At 39.3% G+C, this 21261-nt stretch overlaps 1 protein-coding gene across 5 annotated transcripts in view; it reads right to left on the bottom strand.

The window, feature by feature from the left end:
* The window catches only part of ARID5B (AT-rich interaction domain 5B), a 145710-nt gene that overhangs the window by 11093 nt on the left and 113356 nt on the right, over positions 1 to 21261 (bottom strand). For all 5 annotated transcript variants that reach the window (XM_045024552.1, XM_045024555.1, XM_045024556.1 and 2 more), the window contains one exon: positions 13222 to 13319. In XM_045024552.1, the coding sequence (XP_044880487.1) occupies positions 13222 to 13319 (98 nt within the window). The remainder of the gene's footprint in view (positions 1 to 13221; positions 13320 to 21261) is intronic.

Raw genomic sequence — 21261 nt, 5'->3', positions numbered from 1 at the left:
AGCATGTTGGTTATGGAGCTGAGGATCTGTCCCACAGTGTTTTCAACGGGTTTCAAAGTCAATCATATCTTTCTTTTGGCGGCCTACTCCTAAACCTGTAGAGTGAATGCCAGTAAAATGGTACAGAGCTAAGGCAACCTAATATATTTCCAGCCTGGTGGTGAACATAAAAGCTGTAAATTTGCGTTTAGACTGAAAACTTGGTAGAGAGCAGAGGAGACATTATTTCACCCAACCTCCAATGGAGAGTGTAGAACAATTTGACTAGCACAGAGCGGCCTTTTCTGGCAAATCCATGAAGTGAAAGCTAGGTTGGTCCCTGTTCTGGAGGATGTTCCTTTGCTCTTCTGTCAAAGGGCAAGAGAGGTGGGCGTTGCTGCTAGAAGAACAGTGGCAGGGAGAGCGTGGCAAAGAAAATCACAAGGATTTAAAAAATAAAGAACTTTGTTGAAGAAAGTTCTGCAATTAAAGTGTGAGAATTTACTTTTTAAAAAAGAAAAACCTCAAACAGTTTGAGTTTTAATCTGTTTTCCTTTCGCAATGTAGCTCTTGATCTAAAACGAAAAATAACTGATGTAATTAAAAGGGATGGATTGCATTACAATCTCAGTTTCAACTTCAGTGATTAAAGTTTTTATAATGCATTTGGTATGATTAATGACTCACTGTGGGATTAATACAAGACTCAGACTTTAAAAATATGAACTTTAATACAGCAAACATAATTTGTTTAAAAAAAGACAAGTTGACTCAATGAAGAAAATGTACTTTGCTTATAAACAACATAAATCTGTACAAATGCCGGGAATCCTTAATTATCTTTAATCTAAGACTCCAAGGCAGAAAACTCTTTAGTTCAGATATATGTTTGTTATCCTACAATCAGTTTCTAACCATGCAATTTTGATTTAAATACTTAGATGCTGAAACACAGTCTGGGCTTAAGAGAGCAGAAATTAGATTGTTTGTGATCTTAATGTTTCACATTTTAATAAAATACAACATAATTTGTTAAAATATAAACCTAATTTATGCCATATTAGAAACAAAATTTAGTAACTGAGCATGCTCTGACATGGTATGTGCAAAGAGGCGTGAATAATATTTTCTAGCCCTGAATTTGGCAGTGCTCCAGTAATGAAGCTAAGCAGAGCCCACAGGGAATATTCATCTTCAGATCCCATTACAAACTGAGTTTAAACATGTTACAGCTGCTAAAACTGGAAACTGCTCCTTCTATGCAGCCTTAGCAAAATAATATATAGTTGCCAAATACCTGCTTCCCACTGTAATATTACAGTTAATGTTTATATAATAAAAAGCATAACTAAGCAGAATAAGAAAAAATAATCTTGTTCATACTTGAGGCTGGTAAATTTCATTTGTAAAGCACAAATATTCATGAAACACTTAATATCTCCCTCTGCTGCATGCAGTATTTGGGACTTTACTAGAGAGACAAGTTTTGGTTTCATACTGGGCAATATTTATATCTTGCTGCCATGTGTTAAATATTTAAAGTCACTTTTAATAAAAACACATTTTATTGCTATAATTGTTCGCACTGTGATAGGATTGTTTGACTTTGTTTTGTTTCCATGGGAACATGTCGTCCATTTGCAATCTACATATACCATCAGTAAATGTTTCAATAGCTGTTCATAGCTCTAAATGAGACGAAGATGATATTGTACCACTAGTGGTCCTTTTAATAAAAGATACTATGTGATTAACCTTCTGGTTAAGGCAGAAATCGGAATAAGGATGGGCCTGACAAGATTAATCACTGTTAGCATTCTTTCCATTGAGTCTTTTATGGCACTTTCTGACAAAGGTTCCTCCTCTTTGTTGCCATATAGAGCACCAAGACTCAATAGGTTTGGTGCTAATTAGGAACCACAGCTTAAATTTCCTTTTCTAATCTTAAGAGTTCATGTGGGAGTACAACATTTTCATTTCAGTTCTTTTTCACTGAGTTCAGCAGTTGGCACTAAGACAGCAGTAAAAAATACATTTCACGTAGCTGGTCAAAGGCCTAGAGCCAGCAGCAGGAAATCTGGAATTAAATGTTTCTTGTAGCGGGAAAGAGGCATGACTAAGGTAAAACTGAATCAAAACACAAGGATGGCTTGTTCTAGAGGTCCCCCCCCCTTTTTTTTTTAAATAAGGCCCAATGTGCTGCTGTTTCTCTACTGCACAGAGATAATTTTTAAGGGCACGCATACATATATACACACAGACACAAAGCAAAAAGGAAGCATACATGAATATGCACTGTGAGGCTCTAGAGAAGCCTAACACCATGAACAATTGCTGCTTCATATAGAGATTTCCGTTTGTTACAATTTTCACTGAATGTTTTTTCAGTTATCCTGTCATGGTACAACACGATTACCCACAGGATATGATCTTATCATTTGATTATTAGAAGTTTTTATAGTACAAGAGTAATAAAGCTAATACGGCTTTCAGAACATTTAAACAACCAGCTAATATACCATTAAAATACACTGTACTTTTCCAATTTAAGGTCAACGTTGCCCAACACAGGAAAAATGTGGTTATCTATTATACAAATAGTTTAGCAGAATGCAACATGCCTGGAACTAGCTCAAGATTTTTGTCAAATATTTGCAGCACAGCTAAGATTTAATCAATCTTTAAGCACGTAAAGGTAAAGACATATTAAAAAGATGGCTACCTAGAATGCATTAAACTTTGAAAATAACAGCTAAATTTTCAGCTGCTTTGAAATGTAGCTGTTTCTCACATGGCAGGGCTAGGGGAAAGTACCAGTGTATTCATAAGAAAAATTAAAAGAATATTTTGTGGTCTAAAGAATATTTACTCCTAAAGACTGCAAACAGCCCAAATAAAAGGGCCTTTATCATGATCAAGATTCCAATATTAAGATTAATAAAATGTATTATTTATAAGGCAATTAACATAAATAGAATATGTAAGCAGGAGTGTATTAAAAAAATCTTTCCAAAGGCAGCAGATTTTTAGCAGCATGAGTTTTTTTTCCCTTGGAATAATACAAGAATAACATTTTCCAGCCAAGAGCAGAAACAGTAGGGGAGTCTTTGCTATCACAGAGCTTCTTATTAAATTCAGTCACTGTGAAAACCGAGACTTTAAAAAAAAATAATAAAGACAACTTAAAATCAATACAAGTTAGATTAACAAATCAGTGCTATACTAATCCTGATTTATTACAATCAGCAATATTAAGTTTAATCACGTATAAACTGCTAGTCTAAAAATATTCTGCTTTACTGAGTCTTGAATTAAATAATGGTGCAGAGTGTACCAAGTTTTTAGATCTGCATCATCTGATATTATGAAAAATTCAATGTACTGCTCTGCAGCAGATGTCAGAGGTCAGCAAATCTATTACAGTAATGTAAGTAATCTGGCTTTCTGCCAACTAAAAAAAAACCCGAAAAGAAACACAGAGGCAGATAATTTTATATTTATAAATTCTAAAATCCTCCAGGGACTGCATCTTTTTCCCAACAAAAAGCAAAATTCACATCAGAGAAATGTATTTCACAGTATAACAAACATGTCTTCATCACTGGCATTTCATAAAAAGAAAAAAGAAGGAAAAAGCCCTTAATCTTTATAAATCAACATTTTTTCCAGCTACAGGAAAAAACAACGAAAAATTTAATCTGAACCAGTAACCACTAATGTTTCATGTATTGATTAATGCACACACAGAATGAATGAGCTTTTTAGCTAAACTCTGCTTCGTAGGACATGAGAGAGTGTCTATTTATAGGAATAGCAATAATAATTAATAAAATGTTTAGAATAATGTAAAGGGTCTGACAAACCCAGGAAGAGGAGGGAAATTAGAAGTTAAGGCTGCCAATTCTTTCTTTAACTCTCCCCACTGTGCTGGGGTACTATAGGGCTCGCTGATTAGGAAGTGACCATATGTACAGTACATGATGCTCTGTCCACAGGCTCCATAAGGTGAGTTATGGGCACAAAGGCAGCTTGGATGCTGAAGTCTAAACCCTTTCACTATTTTAACATAGCTCATGCCTGTGTTTAATTCTTTCATTTCCTTCTTTGTGAATGGCAGTACAGAAATTCCCCAATGTCTCCCCCTTTCATATCCTATTCTCTTCTCTAGTGCTCCAGACTCAACACAATGCAAAATGGAAACTTTGGATTTTTTTAGGGATGATTTAAAGGTCTGGTGACCATGTTTTTTCCATTCTCAGCTAAGGGTTCAGAAGACTGACTGAAATTGAAAGGCAGAATATGTCAATCTGATAAATGAAACAATTTTTTTTTTTACACAATGCATAATTAACCTGTGGAACTCATTGCCACTGAATATCATTGAGGCCAAGAGCTTAGTATGATTCAAAAAGGATTAGCCATCTATATGGATAGTGGCAATGTTCACAGTTTCAGCAGATAAGATTTAAAAATACAGAGAAGGGATATAAACCCTTGTATTTCATTCAAGGAATAAAGAAACTCACACTGGCAGCGATTTGGAAGAAACTTCTATTTCCATCATTGTCCACTATGGAGCTTCTTGCATCTCCCTCTGAAGCACCTGATCCTAGCCATGCTTAGAGACCAGATAAACTGGACCACCTGTTTGATTCAATGTAGCAATTGCTATGTTCCTAAAATAACAGCCCCATCACATAAACAATAGCAGCTGGGTAGGGCCACCTGACGCCTCTCGGGCAAGAACCTGAGACTGGAGTTCAGAAGGTAGATTAAAAATGGGAGGAGTGAGTCTTACCCACTCACGGTTCTCTACAATAAATTCAGTACATTTATGCTATGGCATTAGGCATAATAGAAATGCCAAAATTTATATTACAGCCTCTGAATCACCCTGGCCTGATTTTGTTCCCTAGGAAGTTCATGGCAAAACTTCCATTTACTTGAAGGGGAGCAGAAATGAGCCACTGTGATCTCAATGGGACGTGTTTCTTGCTTTTTTAATACGCTGCTGTTGAAATGAAAACCCATAATTTCTCAAAGCCATATGGCCTGATTTTAGAAGCAGCACTATCACTAAAGGCATATCATGCCACCACTTCCACTAGAGGCTTTGTCATGGGATATAGTGCTCAGCTATTTGAATGGGTAGGAAAACTGGACCAACACCACAGCTACTAACGTGCAGTAGAGGAAGGGGCAGAAGAGAAGTTCAAAACCAGAGGCCTGATCTCTGAATCCGAAAGAGGAAAATGAAGTGTGCTGGGGGAACCAATAATGTATTCCAAAAGGCTGATTTCATTTGTACTGTGCAGGGGTTCCGAAAGCAAGCGTTGCACTCTTTTGTGCAGAATACAATAACAATCGCATCATTTGCATTTGTCTGAAGTACGAAACGGGCATGTATTTTATCAGTACAGACAAAATTTGTTTGAGTTCAGTTTTGTTCCCAGAGAACTTTCCTGCCTTACAGAAATGGATCTTTCATCTTTTCATCAACAACTTGCCTTACAGCCCACTGGGAGTTCTGCTGGGTACTTGAGCACTCTCACACCATGGAGAGGTGGGAACTGCCTGTGTGTAAGAGTTCAAAAACACTTTGCTTTAAATAAACTGGAAATTAGTGGTATTGCAAACACAGCTGTTGATTTAGCTGAGCAGTCTGAGGATGAAAGCTTAGGAACTTCTCCATCCTATAAAGCAATAGGGAAAGATAAAGGACCAAATCCTCTCCCCAATGACCAGCCCAAGTAGATGGGCTGGATGCAGGGGATGGGCACTGGTCCAGAGATGCTGTGGGGAGAGAATCCTCCAGGCCACTCCAGAGAAGCTTCTTTAGTCTTTGCCTCTGTTGCAAACACCATCTTCTCCACCAAATGCAGTAGTAGTAGTAGTGGATCCACACAATTGCTCACCCATCAGCCCTTCCTGAGCAATGCCTACCCACTAAGGTGCAAGGAGCTTTGCAGGGGACAGCTTTGCAATGTGCAGCCTTCCCCTCCCCACCCCCATTGTGCTCAGTCCACAGCAAAGTCGGGTGTAGAAGAGGGGTGGCACTCAGAGGGAGTTGTTTCTGTATAGGGACTGCAGTTGGCCCTCACCCTTGTCTGGGGTGCCCAAGGGATTGGGAGAACAGGTCTTTGTGATCCCTCCTCACCATGCAAGTGACAAAGACAATTTGTCCTTAAGCACTGGAAAAGAATGTCCTACTATCAAAATACATTTACATGTAAACCATGCCTATTGACTTCAGTGCTGGCCAGTAAGTCTCTAAAACTGCAAAACAAGTCTTGAGTAAGTTCTGCAAAAACACAATGTTCTGAGATATTTTGAACGGGCAGCTAAGAATCTGTTTTAATGGTAAACAATTACATTCTTCTGTCATCTGATACTTTATTTTTAAAAAATTTTGTGTGGGGGGGAGGGGGAACTATGCTTTCTGAATTTTCAATAGTTCCTTTGTTAAAGCATCTGTTACTCACATAATTGAAAAGATGTTTGTTCAGTGTCATGCTTGAGAGTACAGTTATTTAATCTTAATGATAAAGCCCCGAGGACAGAAAATCATAAGTAGAAACCTCTTGTTATTTATCAAAAAAGAAAAAGGGCTAAACACACCTAATCTATCCTCAAATTTAAATTCATGCTTGATGGAAAACTATTGATACAATTCGCAACTTGCAAAGTTTTCTTAGAAGCTATGAACAGTTAGGGATAAAAAGCAGGGTGAAAAGCAAAACAAAACAACAAAGCTAGTATGACAAAGAAAAACTGCTGTTTGGCAAGGGGTTTGGGTCAAACAAAGAACTAGCTGTAGTTTACAGAATGACATAACACTTAATTAATTTTTGCCTGAGGATGTTTTCACACTCAGTGTAAACCAAAACCTTTTATTAATTACAACTTGTATTAAAGACAACCCTAAGCATTTTTATATAGATGTTATAATAGGCTCCTATTTTTCTATCTAGGAGACTGGCTGCTGTTTCTTACAGAACACTGCTGAAATGCCCACACTTTGCAAAGTTATCTAAATGCTTTAAGAAAACCAAACAGTATTTGTGAGGGAATGCTAGACTCTTGCATATTGAATTACTTCACAGTATCCTTAGGGTAGAAAGTCTTTATAGCTGTTAAAGAAAAACCTTTTAAGGGCCTTATTTTGACCTGGTTTATGTTTTCATAAAACAATGATGAGGGTTTTTTTTTTGTTTTTGTTTTTTAAATTTTATATAAGAGCTGCCAGACTGGGTCAGATCATAGTCCATCTTGCCAGTATCCTCTCTCTGGTAGTGGCCCATAGCCTTTTTGACCACTGCTGCATATTGAGTGGGAGTTTTTGGAGAACTATCCGTGGTGACTCCAAGATCTTTTTCTTTGGTTGGTAATAGATAATTTAGACCCCACTATTGTATATGTATACTGAGGGGAGTGGGGAGAGAGAAACATACATGGAAAAAATCAATAGAATGGGGCTCTCCTACTTAGCTTTTGCAAACTTCTTTTATCACCTAGATTTTTTTGTTGTGCATAAGGATATATACTTAGTATGTGCTGCAGATCTCAGATGTTATAGAGACAAGTAGAGTTTTAAAAACCAGATAAACTAACAGACTGTATCTCAAAGTATGGGGCACACCTTCCCTGGTGAGTCAAGAAGAACTACCCAAAGGGGTACGAACACACCTCTCAGGTGTTCTCCAGTGTTTCAGCGTTCATTTCTTTTAAAAAGCTGTCACTAACTGTTATGGTTGTGCAGAAAACTTTCCAAATGTGAAGCGACCATAGCTGATACCTGAGTCTGCAGAAAGTCTGAAACAATGACTCTGAGGTATGAATTGCCCCATTCATTTCGAAGGGTGCTAATTCAGATGCCAATGAAATACTTGCAACGTCAACATTGTTAACTATTTCACTGCTCATCAAAGCATGTCAGGCAGAAGTATCATATTACAAATATCAACTGCAGCATTTCCCAAGTTGTATGTGTGAACGCTCTGTGTAGAGACTGCTCTGGGGAAAACATAAGGGCTGGCAGTCAGAACAAGGCCCTTCCATTTTATTGCTCATATTTTACTTTTCTATTACCTTTTGTTTTGGGCTTTTAAATATATCAAAGTGCTTTTCTTGTAACCCTTATGAAAAATCCCTGATGCAACGTCACGAGCATTGTAGAAACGGAGCCTCTTGTTTACCCAGGACAATGAAAGCTGTCAATCGTTCATTTTGTGCGAAAGCAAAAGAAACCCCAAACCCTAGGTGTGGAAACCGCATCTGCGTTATTACTAATATCCTAGAACACACTGTGAAGAATATTGCTTTGAAGAAAAGTAGCCATTTCCGATTGTTGCGTGTACCAATGATCAAAGATACAGATCCTGACAGTGAACTGTGAGAAGTGTAAAGTTGTGTAGGTTGGGGAAGAAAGGCTCAATTTGAACCAGATAGTGTTAATAACACACTCAGACTGAGCATCTTTCTGTTATCACCCAAAGTAACTGCATTAAAGAATTCAAGAAAAAAAGTAATGACCAAAATAACAACAACTTGTAAGCTCTGTACAGTTCAAGTCATCTACATAGTAACAGCCCCACAATGGGAAAACATTAATGCTTTTTATATTGGTAATCATCATCTGTAACATGAGCAATTAAGAACAATACTAATGGACTATGGCCAAGAGCCTGGTACTAATATTAAAAACTGACAGAGATGAATAGGTTTGGAAGCAAAACTAAGCTGACAAAGACATTTTTATGAAGTGCTTGGGCCTATTTGATTTAAACCAATCAGAGGCAGGTTCAGACCAGTCAGGCCTACAGCGACAATAATGCATTCATTGGCATTACATGATTCCTGCAAGGCTTTAAATAAAAACATCCATTGATTCTATTTAGCAACCTGCACTTTCATTATGACACTCATTAATAAACCAAAAGTAGCCTAACTAATACACAAATAACACGTACTGAAACACTGGCAAGCTTGCCTTGTTTTAAAATGAAAACATTTACTGGAAACATGAAGCACATTACATGAAAAACGAATCACTTGATAGTGCATACTAAATCTTTCTTCCTCTTCCAGAAAAACAAAGCAGACAGACTCAGTGTTACAAGCAAGCTATCTTAGTCACAGTGATTACTATGTGCAATGCTGAGGTAACAGCATTAGAGATCTGTTCATTCCAAGCTGTTGGCTACACACACACTCTCAAAGTTCTGTGAGCTGGCATCCATGCATTCTAATTCAGACTAAATTCTGCAGCTGTGACACCTCATAAGTCTGACTTTAGATGAGGTGATATCATCCCGAATGCCATTGGGTTTCAGGTGATGTTTCGGCCCTCTGTCTATGCATTGTTAGTTTTAAGCACCTACTGAAGACAACTCTCCTCCTCAGAGTGATCAGAAGATTCAGCTCTTCTCTTTAGAACAGTGGTGGACGACCTGCGGCCCATCAGGGTAATGTGATTGCGGGCCGCGAGACATTTTGCTGATGCCCCCCATATCTCCCGGTGGCCGCGATTCACTGTTCCCGGCCAATGGGAGCTGCGGGAATGGGAGCACCATTCCCAGTCAATGGGAGCAGCCCACCGCTTCCTGCAGCTCCCACTGGCCAGGAATGGTGAACCGTGGCCACTGGGAGCTGCGGGGGGCCGTGCCTGCGGACGGTCAACACCAGCAAAATGTCTCGTGGGCCGCAATCAGATTACCCTGATGGGCTGCAGATTGTTCACCACTGCTCTAGAACCAGTTCAGAACTTTGTGAAACTCCACCCAGCAAGAGGGAAGACTTCCTGAGAACACCTGGGAGCAGGCCTCCAGCCTGGGTAGACAGACTCGCGTTAGCTCTGCTGTAACTAGAGTGCTCAGAATAGCAGGGTAATGTCATGACACTGGTGGCAGCTTGGATTAGCCACCTGAGTCCAAGCCCATCCCACTCCCTGGGCCCAAGCTCATGTCGCTAGCCAGCTCTGCCTCCCAAGTCACAACATCTATACTGCTGTATTTAGTGCACTAGCTTGAGCAGAGCTAGTGCAAGTCTGTCCCCCCGGGCTGGGAGACATGCTCCCAGCTGCAGTGCAGAAATACCCCTCCTCCTCAGCATCAAGAAGGCGGGGCAATACCAGACCAATGGCGGGGACAAGTACTATTTCATAGAATCACAGAATATCAGGGTTGGAAGGGACCTCTGTAGGTCATCTAGTCCAACCCCCTGCTCAAAGCAGGACCAATCCCCAACTAAATCAGTTGGGAAGTGATCAGAAGATTCAGCTCTTCTCTTTAGAACAGTGGTGGGCAACCTGCAGCCCATCAGAGTAATGTGATTGCGGGCCGCGAGACAGTTTGCTGATGCCCCCCATATCTCCCGGTGGCCGCGATTCACTGTTCCCGGCCAATGGGAGCTGTGGGAATGGGAGCACAATTCCCAGTCACCATTCCCAATTTCACTCCACTGTTTACTAATGCTGTCACTCAAAGGTCATTCAAACCAAGCATTTTCAATATTTTTAAGCCACTGTGTAAACTAGTACTAACTTTTTCATCTCAGGAAAAACTAGTTAAGACAACACGACTGCCAGTGATTTCCAGTTTTAAAGAACTGCAAGGCTAAACCAAACAACAGTGGTATCAGAGAAGTCAGGGAATCATGCATTCTGTCTCTAGTAAACAGGGAAAGGCCAGCAGATTTCAGAGAGTAGAAAAGTAAATTATAAACCTGTACATTTTTCTGCTGAATGTCCCACACAGCCTGAATAGTGGGGTCATTGAGTGCTACTTCCAGGCTTAACTCAATTTCCAGTTATCTTTACAGCTCACCTTTAATTTAAAAAGTGTACATGTGTCCTGAATCAGAAATTCTGATTTCTGTAGTGCAGCACTAGTTTTAGATTAAATGTCATCAGAGCACTTTGGCTATAAATGAGCATTACATTTTCAGCTGCTGTAGTCAGACTTACCAACTGAAACAAACCCAGGCAACTTTGTCTTTTTCAAGATTAATACCCTTTTTCTCTGGTGAAAAAAGTAGCTAATACTCTAAATCCAGAGATTAGCCCGGGCCTTCTCTTTTCGAATCAAGATTTGGTAAAGGATAGAATTTCAGTTTCATGCCTGAGGCTAAATGAAGATTAGGCTTCAGATTTAATGGTGCCAAATCGGACAAGATTTCAACACCAAATACCATCTTTTGATGGCATGCACATGAACTAGAAAACAGGCCTTTTCTGGTTTCAGGTTTAACCCAGAACCACAACTATAAGAAAGAATTTGAATTCGGGCATTCAAAACCAAGCCACCTGAAATATGAAGGCATTTGGACCGTAGGAGTTCCACTTAAGGCCCATCTCAATGATAAACCAAAAAAAAGTCTTTTCTTCTAATAATAACTCATTGAGATGTCTCAGGGGGAAGTATATTTGTCCTTTGGTAGCCTAGTGAATGCTTGTGAATCCAAGGAGTGTCAGGAATCTAGTTCACTTGGCTATTAGTGCACTGGGTTGGAAATACACAAGGACTGACGTATTTTGCAGCATATCCTCATTGAAGTACTCAAGATGTCACATGAAAAGCATCTCTGTGTATCAAGAGGAGAATATATGGTTTTATATGCAAAATAATAAACTACTAACATGAAAGGGGAAGGAAAGAAAGGGGTATTCCTGGCCTCACATTTGTGTCTGGCTCATTCATCTCTCCACAACTACAATGGACTCTCTCTTAGCAAGCCTCTCCTTTCCACTTTTATGATTTCATACTAAAGCCCGGTAGGCCTCTATGTCTTCTGGGCCCAGCCCAACTGTAATGTTTAAATCTCATGTGCTTCTCGGGATTCCCTGTCAAATAAACAATATGCTATAAAATACATCTGGTGAGGGGAGTCCCAGCCTGCTGGATTTGAATAGATCAGCTGGCCCAGACACAACAGAAAGACAAGGAGCCTGTTGATGGTGCATTAATGGCAAGGCGGAGCCTAATGTCAGTTCTGATTAGCACACAATCTGATCAGACAATTAGGCATAGAAAACATTTGTTCATTCCCCTTTCATGTTAGTGGTTTATTATTTTACACATACAGCCCTAGAGTATATTCTTCTCTTGATGCATAGAGATTTACTCATGTGACTTCTTGGGCACTCAGATGAGGTTACACTACAAAGTGTGTCAATCAGAATTTGCCCCTGTGCACTGATAGCCAAACAAAACATCTTATCCTGTTGATCCTGCCTGTTTGGGTCAGACTCCAGAAAGTTTCTAACTCTAACTTTTGTGATGGTTATGAAGTAGCTTCTTCATAATAGACCATAGGGTCTTATGTTGGGGGTACTGATGTTGGAGTTTAAGATTAGCAATTCCCCCCATCAGTTATGGTTTGTATCCAGCAGTATGTCGAATATCTAATGCTCTATAGGAAGGTGCAGAACTCACGCTCATAATTAGCTTAATTGTGCAAAGCTTTGCATGGGCAAAAACAAATGCTTTCCTCCTGACCTCCACAGGCAGCCACTTTATAACCTGGAACATGAGGTCAGATTTCCCTTATTTGAACTTGAAAACACACACACACGTGAGTAATAGTAACTGTATAAAAAAGAATGCCTTTCAAAAAATTCTAGCTACAGTGTTTTATTTAATGTGTGTTGGCTTCCTAAACCCTGGAAGTTGTCATCTATATTGGAAGAACAAGAAATCTGCAATTCTAACCAGCAACACTGGCTGCAGAGAAAAACAAGAGTGTTGGCAGCAGCTTCTATGCAGGGAGGAGAGAAGAAAGTACAGAGGAATAGAAATGCAATGCTTTGCATGACCTGCAATATTAACAGCATCCAACAATGCGAGCCACCCCATTATTTTGGATCTTGACAACTCGCCTAATTTGTATTCCTGAAAATTTTTGAATACAAATGGTAGACTATTTAGTTGTCATTTAGTATTTTCTCTTTAATATGTTTTGTTCAATTTTGCAGCTTCTCTACTAGAAATGCTATGGTAAAATGTAGGTATGAAGCAAAAAGCAATCAGATGTGTGTTTTGTTTGTTTTGCCATTGGAGACATAGACACTCTGGTTTAAATTACAGTGGATTATAGGACTATATTGTTGAAGGGATATTTACTATGCCTTTAAGAGAGCGCTCTCTCTCTCTCTCCCTCTCTCTAAAATTCTTTACAAAATGGTTTGAAGGCTCTCCAAATTAATTTTTTCTTTATTAAACAAGCATTTCATATTAGTTATCTTACCTTTCATAATGTCTGCGAGTACATGTAGCAGCACTTGTGCTTCCAGGGTTACCACCTAATTCATCATAAATATGTTTCCATTGTCGACGGGCTGTTATCTGTAAAAATGGCAATGGAAAATTTAATCTTGCATCTTTACAGATTCTATAGCATTTGAGTTCACAAATACATGTGTGGTACTTAGAACAGCATGCAATACAAATACCATAAAAGCCCTTGCAGAATGTATAGTGTTCCTATGCTTTTTTAGTAAGATTACATTATATTAATCTGTTTTCTTTTTTCTAAAATGGAGTTTTACCCCTAGTTCATTGTCAAATCACTTGCAATTCAGTCTTGCAATAAAGAATCTCAATCAATATAGGGTCATTACCATCAGAAGTTATGCAGACAAATCCCATGGTACATTATGAAAATGAAGCTAGAACAAACCACAAATAATGATTATGTAGTTATTTTAACTGAATTAGAGAAAATAAATCTGTTGCAAAATCCAAATCCACCGCAGACTCCCTAAATCCACAAAAGCATAGGCTGTAACTCTATACGTTACAAGCTGTTTATTTTTATCCATTTATGTCAGTAAAATATATAGATCAAATGGTAATGAAATCTCAGCTTACTCCAATATTAATATTTGAGCTATGTATTTTATTGGACTAAGTCGATGAAAATAAACATCTTGTAACATATTGAGTTGCATTCCATGCTTTTGGTTTTTGTACAAAAATTAGGATTCTGCAGAATAACAGATGGAAGACCTGGCAAAAGAATTGTTTCTGAATACCACTTCGTTATTTTATATATTCTGCTATATTTAAAACAGGAAGAAAAACAGGAATAGGACAAACATAATAGATCACTCTCTTCTGCATGCAGCTCATAAAGAAGGCCAGTGGGAAATTGTGGGGAAAAGATTGAGACAATTGTGGGGGAATTTTGTCATTTGCTTTGGAATGCTGTGGAGCTTAATATATTCAGACCCAGAGGCTTCTTCAAAGTTACCCACAGAGCTGTCAATAGAGTTCACTTAGGAGCTAAAGGCAGCAATCAGAAGAAAACAAATATCATAACTTGCAATCTGGGGCCTATAATTTTAATCTAAAGAAGAAGAGATTCATATGGTAGTTAAATATTACAGGCTAAACGGTGCCTTCTTCTGCTTTGCATAAAAGGAAAACCCTTCCTTTGCAAAATATGCTCTGAAAGCAAAAGGATAGCTGGAGATATGTTATTTGTAATGTTATAATTTCTGTGAAGGTTTCTGACATTTATCATTTGTCTAGTTCTCATTAGAAATAACCGTCACCTACTTCTAGCTGCAAGTAAAATTAAAATGCTATGGTACTTTATTCATCAGTAGCTTAAGCTTGTCGCAGAAACTTCTGTGAAAGTATTTAATGCATCTATTGGGGAAAATTCAATATTTAGCTGCAATCTTCATCCAACCTTTTTGTTTTACATAAAGAAATGACTGCATTCACTCTTTTCATTTCCTTCTTCCTTAACTCACACAAAGCCTGCAAGGAAGAGGGGAATAAAAGTGATATATTGCAATTAAGGGACAAATTTTGGCTAAGTGGAAGATTTAAATAGGAGTCATACCCTCAACTGAGGTCACAGTTTGGTCCCAAGTGTATTTTGTTCAGATTCTTACAGCAACTCACCACCATAGTATCTATTTATCACTACTGTCTGTCATCACCATGGGGTTAACCTCACAGCTCAAAATGCTGAAGTCATGGGAGTTTAGCCCCATAGTGATGTGAGCACGTGAGCATGAATGGATTCTTCTTCCGCAATTAACTCTTTGTCAAGGGCTTGCTCTTACTTCCAGTGGACTCAACAGGAGTTTTGCCATTGGCTTCAATAAGAGCAGGATCTGACTTGATGGGGCAAATGCTTGGCTCTGATAAAGCTGTTTTGCACCACTTGAGCAGCACAAAACCACCTTAAATCCAGCCAAGCTGCTAGCTCTGGATTCTCCTGCTATAGAGGAATCTCTGGATAGTGTTGCTGGCCCTTTTCTAATTCCCTTAGCACAGGGGCGGCTCTAGGAATTGCACCGCTCCAAGCAGGGCGGCACGCCGCGCCGGTCGCCGGTCCCGCGGCTCCGGTGAACGTCCTGCAGACGTGCCTGCGGATGCTCCACCGAAGCCACGGGACCAGCAGACCCTCCGCAGGCACGCCTGCGGGAGGTCCACCGGAGCTGCCTGCCGCCCTCCCGTGGAACGCCGCCCCAAGCACGCGCTTGGCGTGCTGGGGTCTGGAGCCGGCCCTGCTTAGCATAGGAGTGTGCTGTGGGCGAGTTGGAGGACGCTGATCCCAGGGTACTGCAGTGGCACCATAGAGGTTGTTGCAGGTGGCTGTAAATTAGAGCAGCCGATAGGCCTCCAGCAGCCCCAGCGTCTGTCCTGAGCCAAGCACAGCTGAGCTGAATCAAAGGATTGGTGTGTGTGTGTGGGGGGGGCAATGCTTGTTTGGCTGAGAATGTTTATACTATTTATAAGTTATATGTTAAAGCAGAAGGTAAGAGTCAGCAACAAAAAGATTACAGGTTCCATTTTCAAAAATGCCTACATGACTTAGAAGCCCAAGTTCCATTTACAAAAGTGATTTGGGCATTTAGGAGCATAAGTCTCATTGGAAGACAATGGTAATTAGGCTCTTAAATCACTTTGTCACCTTTGAAAATTTAACCCTAAAACTGAAATGTAACAATTTCTTTAAATTAGTAGAATATGCTTTATAGATTTCTGTCTCATGTATACTAATAAAAATATTATTTACATAATATGTTCATTAAATTATTTATTTATACTACAAATTCAACCTGCTGTAAGGGTCAGTACGCCGCTGAAATCAATGCGGTTGGGCCTTCTTATGCCAGGGCTAAATTTAACATGCTGATGTAGTGAACACAGCATGACACTGAGTACCTCTTGTGCTTGAAAGTCTAGTTTTTATGATTAATACATTTAAAAAGGCCCAAAAATGTGACTATAATTTCCTTAACCAACCTGAACAAAATACTATATTGTGAAAACTTTACAAAACAGAAGCTATAGCTACTGTCATTCAGGGTAATGATAATTCAAATTTAACAATTCAATAATGATAATTCAAATTTAACATTAATATTGACCAGGTCAACATCAAAGCTTCCTTTGGTCCTTCTCCTTTAATTGAAGTCACTCGCATCTGCCTTCAGTGATGGACATCCTAATGTAACATGGGAAAAGCGCTGTTTGGTACTGTCATTATCCAGCTACAGTATATTCTACACAATGATTAGTCAAGCTAGGTCAATACAAATAGTGTCCTGACTTGGAAAAAATGTTAAATGTATTCTTGAGTAAGGGCATATCTACATTAGGGCATTAGTTAAAGCATATTAAACCCATGTGGATGCTCTCATTCTGAAGGGAAGTGGTGACAGTTTTTGAAGAGGATTCGCGAAAGCTAACTAAGGCTACTGGATGAGAGTGTCCACATGGGGGTTTGATGGGCTTTAACTCGTGCATTAAATTCACATCTTTCGTTAATTTGGCTTAACTTTCCTGAGTGCCATTTGTACAGGCCTACTCTAATACTGAATGCTTCAAAGGCTGAAACTACCCTGGTGGGTGAAATTTCTTGTTTGTCCTTTCTCTATGCTTCTGTCAGTGTTCTTGATAAACTTTGCTCCTAAGGCCAGAATGCTTGGAATCCCAAATCCCTACTCTACATTTCAAGGAAGTTGCATCACATGTCACCCTCACCTTCACCTGGAGTGGCTTTTCTCACCAGTGCTATATTTAGTTCCAAAGTGCTTTTCAAAACTCTCCAGACATTTGCTCCATTCTACTATTCCAAGCTCATTTACAACAATGTGGCTCTATTCATTATAATGTGCCTCTACATGTTTAAGTTAAAAAACTAATTCCCAACATATATTCTGTCTCTCCTCTTTTTGAATGCTTGAGTTTCTTACATAAATGGCCTGATCTATGCATGCAAGGTTGTGCATGTGCAAAGATGTAAGCGTGTCCTGAAAGATGCTGAGTCTATTGTGTATACCTTCCATGCTGAGCATCTTACAGGACTGAACACACAGAGGGCTACTTTTCAGGCACTTCAGACCAAATCTCCGTGGTAATTGTAGAAAACATTTAGGAAATCCTAGGGCAGTAAAGAAAATGAACTCTTTGCAGTATCCTACCTTCAATACCTACTGTTAGCTACCTAACACAAAGGCAGTATGTTTGAATACATTTACTATGAAACATACTTAAATAATGTTAGTTCTTGTGCTCCATTCCAGGACCTGTAGCTTTTCAAAACTCCATGACATAATTCCTGGCCAACAGAATTTAAAATTAAAAAAAAGAGATGGGTCTATGCAGATGCGTGAAGTCAGATTCAGATATCATAAGAACAAAGGCAGGCAATGATCAGTTACACGTTACTATGTCAGCCATAGGCTGACAAAATTAAAAGCAACAACATTATATATATATATATATAAATGTATATATATAAATAAAAGGAGAGGACTGCTTATAGAAAAGCTTTTAACAGATGCTTCTGCTTTAAAACATTTAAAAAGTCTTTTGCACAATAATCCCCATCACCAGCTCTCGCTCTCTCACAAAGTTTAGCATTTGTTTATTTCATGCTGCATACCTAACAATGATTTAATGGCCATGATGCTGACCTCATGTTTGTATGGCACCTTTCCTCCAAGCAGTATCTCAAAGGCCTTTAGATACTGATTTTGCACAAAACATATACATTATATATATCTATATATCTATCTATATCTATATCTATCTATATATATATGGCTTTGCATCCCACTGCTGTATAGGCATCTTTGGGGTGAAAGGTGGCAATGGTTCAATAGCATATAGCAATACTATGCGAACAGTTAGGGCACAGAGTAAAGAAGAGTATCACAGCTAATTCAGAACATAATAATTAATTATGTACATTGGATTTTAGGCAGAATACCAGTGACTGATGCCTTAGGATCTTGGGTAACATTTTCAGAAGCTCCTAGGCTACTTAGGGTAGGTCCCATTTTCAAAAGCAATTTAGGTGCCTACGTCCCATCTGTATGTTAGTACATCCAGCACCACGGTGTCTCCTTTAAATATGCTGATGTAATGCTCTAATGCTGACTCAGAGAGAAAGGTGTCACTTCCTGATTCACCAAAAATAGCTCAGTCAACACTTCAATTTCCCTGGAAGTCTCCCATCTAAGAACTGCTCCAGCCTGACCCTGATTAGCTTAGGAAGAGTGACAAGATCCCAGTTCAACGTAGTACAGCTGCAGTGACATTTAATTCACTAGAAACTGAATAATTTTATCTCTCTCTCAGGGGTGTTGTGAGGCTTTAATTCATTTATGTTTGTAAAGTGCTCTAAGGTCTTAAGGTGGGAAGCACTATGCAAAGTACTGTATTACAGTAAAAGCTTTGTTACTGAGCATGTTGGAGGAATGGGGGGTACCAGTCAGTCAAAAATTCTGATTAACTAAGAGTTATACTTACCAATGAAGGGAGGGAGTTCGGGTGCAAGAGGGGGCTCAGGGTTGGGGTGCAGGAGGGGTTTCGGGGTGCCAGATCCAGGTGGCACTCACCTCAGGCGGCTCCCCGCAAGCAGCAACATGTTCCTCAGCTCCTAGGTGGAGCCGCATGCCAGCACGCGAGGTGGGGGCAGCACACGGAACCACCGTGGCCATTCCCCTGCCTAGCAGCAGCAGGGACTTGTCGCCACTTCTGGGGAGCCATGAGGAGCCAGGCAGAAAATCTGCCAACCCTGCTCCAACCGGACTTTTTATGAGATATCAGAAATGCCAGTTTCTAGAGCTTTCCATTTGGTAAAGTGCCAGATAACACAGCTTTTACTGTATTACTATGGTAGATGTCGATTTCAGCAGCTAACCTAAATGCTTGCTTGAAGGGAAGTGGATCCCCCATGGGTTTCAAAAGAGATGGCTCCATTTTGTGAGGAACCAGCCAAGCCTTTGTTTTTTATTTAGCCTGCACTATGAGCCAGTGGCACTGGTAATTCTGTGACTGTGATATTACAAAAATATTCTGACCCTTCACTACAAATAAGAAACTGAGAATCTTTAGCAGAAGCACAAACATAAACGACACATTGGGACTGATAATGACCTGATGATACTAGCAAAATACCTGGTGTTATGCTGGTTTTACACCAGTGTGAGATCAGAATCAGGCTCAATGGGCTTACACTGATGTTAAGTGAATGTGAGAGCCGAACCACATCAGTTAACTTCAGCCCATTATACTATCTCTGCTTTACCAATAAATGTGTGTAACTTTTAGGACTCTTTAAAAGAGTTTGCATGCCGAGATAGGGAGGGTGGGGTGGGGAACATAAAATCTGCCAGCTTTAATTATTCCACTGAATGTGAGAATGTAAACTTTACAGCTATTTCAATTAAAAAGTATCTGCACATTCTACTCAACAGCAGTCAGGCAACTTGCCATTGTAAATGCAAAAGGGTAATTTTAATTACACCCATATTTGCTTTCTGTTTGTAAAATGCATGCTACCTTAAACCACGCCCATGTTCTATAGCTATATATATCTAAGTGTTCTTTTCTTTATGACAAGAAAACCCCTATTTCTAGGCAAAAGAAAGTTTCCAGTTGGAGTATTGCTAGCTCTTATTGCCCCCAAACAGAAAGGTGAACAGAAGCTACTTGCAGCACAGAAAGCCATGGAGAATAATTCTTTCATCCAACCTCTACAGTCATTTACTCTGAAGGCTCCATTTGGCCTGATTTTCAGAAAGTGTTGAACACTCAGAGCTCCCATTGACTACAGGGAGGGAGCACATGCTTAATACCATTTGGGTCATAGATTTCTTCCTGTGTGTGTGATTGTGCCAAAACTGGAGCTGTAAATGGCTAGCCTGAAATAATCCCACTATCTCAAACTCACACCAGAAGTTTGGGAACATTTAAAGGTGACAAACAAAAATAAACAAATTCAGGTGGACTACTTAATAATCAGAATACAGGATAGATTTAATTTAGATCTACTTATACTTTATTTAAGGACAAATTCTGCCACTCTTTAAATTGAATAGGTCCCTGCCATGCAGATAACTCCATGGGCACTGATAGGACTCTTTGCATACCAGAATACTCTGTGTGCACACAGGTGGCAGAATCTGGTCCTTAATAAATTACACTATCACTAATTTGCTTGAGATTTTACACTTGAGAATGAATAGGTCTATCCATGATTCTGGAATAAATATTTCCATCCATCCCATTCTAGCCCCATGGGGCCTTTTTTATCTCTCATCAATGCACACAACAGCACAATTAATTACACTTTGCTAAATTCCATGGTGATGAGTAAGGGTATGAATGGGTCAGAAAATGACTGAAAGTGACAAAACACTCTAACAGTCTCCAATTTAGCATTCAGGACTATGAGTGTACTGTAGACACTGAGGGTTTGGACAGAGGAAAAGGTGTAGTAGGAAATGCAGCTAAAGCAGCATCACCCACTACATACAAAATTTAATTTATACCCAAACCATCCTCATCTGTCACAGAGCAAGACAGTTCTTTAGTTCTGCTATAAGAAAGTATAAGTCTCACTGATTTCAAAAAGAGTGGATCAGGCCCACTGGCTTCAATGGGAGTTATTCTAGATTATGCCAGAACTAAATCAAATATGAGAATATCAAACTGGTGTAAAAATTATATTCATTTTGCACATCCAGTTCCTAACTACCCTACTTTTCTGCTTATACATCTTTTGTGATCAGCACACACCACCATTTAAGTTTCAGTTGAATAATCCCAATGAGCCTGTTCTCCTGGAAATAAGGAATGCCCCATCATTTGAAGACATCTATTAATGAAAAAGGACAAGAGGTTTGAGAGAGGGATGTACTGCCACTAATTTATATTGAACAGTGATATGCCTCATATTTCCCCTCAGACCCTCATTCCCCTTGCCCCTTTCCATTACTGATGATAATCTCACTATTTATTTTACCTGTCA

This window comes from Mauremys mutica, chromosome 7 (genome assembly GCF_020497125.1).
Source record: "Mauremys mutica isolate MM-2020 ecotype Southern chromosome 7, ASM2049712v1, whole genome shotgun sequence".
NCBI lineage: Eukaryota > Metazoa > Chordata > Testudines > Geoemydidae > Mauremys > Mauremys mutica.
This window is presented reverse-complemented; position numbering and strand designations above follow the sequence as displayed.